Consider the following 4,357-nt stretch of genomic DNA (forward strand, 5'->3'; position numbering starts at 1 on the left):
CCGTTGCCGCCGCCGCCGCCGCCGCCGCCGCCGCCCTCCGCAGCCTAGCCCGCGCCCCGCGGCAGCTCCGCAGTGCACTAGCCACTGCCGCCGCCGCCGCCGCTCTGTCAGACCTGCTGCCAGCTTGCCCGGTCCAGCCTTGAGCGAGCCTCGAACGCCGGCTGCGAGGGTCATGAGCCAGAGAGCCCCCGGGCGTCACGCGGAGAAGAAGCGGAGATAGCGACTTTGCGCCCCCCCCGGTCCTCGCCGTCTTACATCGCGTTCCCCGCATCCTCGGGTCCTTCTGTCCTTTCCGCTGTCCCCACCGCCGCCATGGCCACCTTGCTCCGCAGCAAGCTGTCCAACGTGGCCACGTCCGTGTCCAACAAGTCCCAGGCCAAGGTGAGCGGCATGTTCGCCCGGATGGGTTTTCAGGCGGCCACGGATGAGGAGGCGGTGGGCTTCGCGCACTGCGACGACCTCGACTTTGAGCACCGCCAGGGCCTGCAGATGGACATCCTGAAAGCCGAGGGCGAGCCCTGCGGGGACGAGGGCGCTGAACCGCCCGTCGAGGGAGACATCCATTATCAGCGCGGCAGCGGCGCTCCTCTGCCGCCCTCGGGTTCCAAGGACCAGGTGGGAGCTGGTGGCGAGTTCGGGGGCCACGACAAGCCCAAGATCACGGCGTGGGAGGCAGGCTGGAACGTGACCAACGCCATCCAGGTGAGCGCGGGATTCCCAGTTCTGCCTGCCCACCCCCCTCCCAGCTCAGCCTGCCAGGCTCTGCCCCCGACAGAGTCACCCGGTGATCTCGGCCTCGAGACCCCCTCCTGAACCCAGGAATCTCCCTTTCTCCATCCCTCCAAGCCCTGCGCGGGGACCTACGCCCCCAGGCGGTGTCTCCCGCCCTAACCCACACTCCCTCCCATGGCACCAGCTGCAAGACCGCTAGGCTGAGGTTGGGTCTGAGACACCTGTCCGGAGACACTGCAAAAGTGAAGGAAATTGGGGCGGGGGGAGCGGGGAGGGATGAGAAAGAAAGAAAATCAGGATTGGAGGGCACGATTTGGTCTTGGACTCTGGAACGGATTCACAGCTGCATTTTTGGGAGGAAAGAAGAAGGGGAAATCGCTGAGCTCGGAGTCTCCTCCCCCTGCACACACGCATTGACACGCACACGTACACAGGCAGGCACACCACATACCCACAGCCCCCCTTCCCACGAACAAACGCGCAGGCACAGGCGCACACGACATGCATCTATATATAGACCCCAGTACTATCCCCAAATGCACCTGCGTACACCCCTACATCTCCATACACAAAAGCATGTACCTGCATATACCAAACACATGAATACTCGTTTGAACATATGCATACACACATGCACAGAGGCATGCAGAGAGGAACCAGCCTGCTCCCTCAGGTGCTGCCTGTTGGAGACATACAGGTGTACACACGCGAACGCATACACATGCTCCCACACAAGCACATTTAGTCCGCAATAATCCGGCATTACCTGTGCACAGACTCGCCCCTCTCGCCCGAAATCCCGGCTGCACCGCAAAGAGGCGGCCAGCTCCTCCGCATGTGACCCTGGCGAAGCCCTCTCCAGAGGCTAAGAATGGCCCCTGCTCTCTAGGCCCTCTCCCCTTATTCGCACCCCCCACTCCCCACCAGGCGGCGCAGGACTCCTCCACCTGGAGCAGGTTTGGAGTCTTGGCAACGACCTCCGAGCTAGCAGTGGCTGGCAGGCTGCGGCTTTCTGGGCGGAAGGAGACTTCAGCTCTAGGCACCCCTGGACCCTTACAGCTTGGCCCCGGGCGTCCCTAGAGCGCACTATCACTGGGGCCACGGAAAGCAGGTTTCCTGGGAGCAGAGGCCTTCCAGGGGTTGCTCGATATCTCGGGGTCAGCAGGACTCCACCGGGCCCTGAACACAAGATGGCCCGACCCAAGGCGCTTTCCATTCCGGGGCCCGGCGAGACGGCCTTGCTGGATCACGGACCCGGGGCTGCTCCCGCCTTCGCTGTCTCCCGTGCCTTCCCGGAGCGTCTTTCAAAGCTCCGTTTGATAGGCCCCAAGGGAGGCCAGGGCAGGAGGCTGGAGGTTCGTAGGCCTCCAGGACCCTGGATTTCGTTAGCTTTTAGTCCCCATGTGGATTCTAAACCATATAGCCCTGTCCGCCCGACCCTGAAGCTTCTGGTTCGGTTCGGCTTTCCAGCCCGCCGCGCTGGCGCCTTCCTGTCAAGCTCCTCCTCCTACTTGCCTCCGCAGCCTCCACTTAGTCCCCTTCCTTAGGACTCGCCCTCGCCACACTGTAACTCCAGCCTTGTCCTAAGACTCTCAGTTTCCAACCCTGCTTCCTCCTCTCCGCGCCATGCTCCCCCAAGCATCTCCACATTGTCTCTGTTCTTGACTCCCAGGGGCTTTGCCCCACCTTCAGCCCCTCTCTACCCTATCTCCTTTCCCCGCCACAACTGCCGCCTTCAACGTTTCCTCCTCTGGTTTGAGCCTGAGACTCCCGAGTTTCCTTCTTCAGCTCCTGGGCCCCATTCCAGCCCCACCACAAATCCCGTGCCCTCTCTTTCCAGTGGCTCAGGCCCAGCTCGTTACCTTTCTTAGCGCCCCTTTCCGACCACCCTCCCTCCTGCCCCTTCTCATCTCCTCCCCCAACTCTTCATTCTGGTCGTGTCCCCAGAAACCATCCCGAAGTATCTCTCTTGCCTCCTGTGGCTTCTGCCTATTCTCAGCCCTCTCCCACCCTAGCCCTCTCGCTACCTCCAGCCATTAGCTCACCTTTCCTTCTCAGATCCGTCCGTACATCCCTCCCTCTCCATCTCTGGCTCGACACCGGGGCTCACTATTAGCTCTCCTACATCCACCCCGCAGCCTGCCCTTAACCTCTCCTCCCCGGCGGCTCAGACCCAATTCTCAGTGTCCTTAGCGCCCCCTTCGGGCCACAGCGTTAAGCCACGCCCCCCGGGCCCCTCATCGGTTGCAAGTTCGCTGAGCGTCCGCGTCTGGTTGCCTCTCCGCCCCACAGGGCATGTTCGTGCTGGGCCTACCCTACGCCATCCTGCACGGCGGCTACCTGGGGTTGTTCCTCATCATCTTCGCCGCCGTGGTGTGCTGCTACACCGGCAAGATCCTCATCGCGTGCCTGTACGAGGAGAATGAAGACGGCGAGGTGGTGCGCGTGCGGGACTCATACGTGGCCATAGCCAACGCCTGCTGCGCCCCGCGCTTCCCCACGCTGGGCGGCCGCGTGGTGAACGTGGCGCAGATCATCGAGCTAGTGATGACGTGCATCCTGTACGTGGTGGTGAGTGGCAACCTCATGTACAACAGCTTCCCGGGGCTGCCCGTGTCGCAGAAGTCCTGGTCCATTATCGCCACGGCCGTGCTCCTGCCTTGCGCCTTCCTTAAGAACCTCAAGGCCGTGTCCAAGTTCAGTCTGCTGTGCACTCTGGCCCACTTCGTCATCAATATCCTAGTCATAGCCTACTGTCTATCGCGGGCACGCGACTGGGCCTGGGAGAAGGTCAAGTTCTACATCGACGTCAAGAAGTTCCCCATCTCCATTGGCATTATTGTGTTCAGCTACACGTCGCAGATCTTCCTGCCTTCGCTGGAGGGCAATATGCAGCAGCCCAGCGAGTTCCACTGCATGATGAACTGGACGCACATCGCCGCCTGCGTGCTCAAGGGCCTCTTCGCGCTCGTCGCCTACCTCACCTGGGCCGACGAGACCAAGGAGGTCATCACGGATAACCTGCCTGGCTCCATCCGCGCCGTGGTCAACATCTTTCTGGTGGCTAAGGCGCTGTTGTCCTATCCTCTGCCATTCTTCGCCGCTGTCGAGGTTCTGGAGAAGTCACTCTTCCAGGAAGGCAGCCGCGCCTTTTTCCCGGCCTGCTACGGCGGCGACGGGCGCCTGAAGTCCTGGGGGCTGACGCTGCGCTGCGCGCTTGTCGTCTTCACTCTGCTCATGGCCATCTATGTGCCGCATTTCGCGCTGCTCATGGGCCTCACCGGCAGCCTCACGGGCGCCGGCCTCTGTTTCTTGCTGCCCAGCCTCTTTCACCTGCGCCTGCTCTGGCGCAAGCTGCTGTGGCACCAAGTCTTCTTCGACGTCGCCATCTTCGTCATCGGCGGCATCTGCAGCGTGTCCGGTTTCGTGCACTCCCTCGAGGGCCTCATCGAGGCCTACCGAACCAACGCGGAGGACTAGGGCTCAAGGGCGAGCCCCCGCCGCGCTTCCACGCTCCCTCCCCCTTCTCCCCTCCCCCCTCCCCCACCAACCCAGTGCGCCCTCCCGCCGCGCTTGGGAAGCCAAGCTTTAAACATCTCTGGTTCCTAGTTTCTGATTATTGGGG

General features: G+C 62.3%; 1 protein-coding gene across 1 annotated transcript; it reads left to right on the top strand.

The window, feature by feature from the left end:
- The first annotated feature begins 22 nt into the window (after nt 1-22).
- Nucleotides 23-4,357, top strand: SLC32A1 (solute carrier family 32 member 1). Its single transcript, XM_017859063.1, has 2 exons — nt 23-702; nt 3,025-4,357. Exons 1-2 carry the CDS (start codon nt 313-315, stop codon nt 4,210-4,212), a joined length of 1,578 nt encoding a protein of 525 aa, XP_017714552.1. The 5' UTR covers nt 23-312; the 3' UTR covers nt 4,213-4,357.

The sequence above is a fragment of the Rhinopithecus bieti genome, unplaced genomic scaffold (genome assembly GCF_001698545.2).
Source record: "Rhinopithecus bieti isolate Rb0 unplaced genomic scaffold, ASM169854v2 scaffold_38981, whole genome shotgun sequence".
NCBI classification, from domain to species: domain Eukaryota; kingdom Metazoa; phylum Chordata; class Mammalia; order Primates; family Cercopithecidae; genus Rhinopithecus; species Rhinopithecus bieti.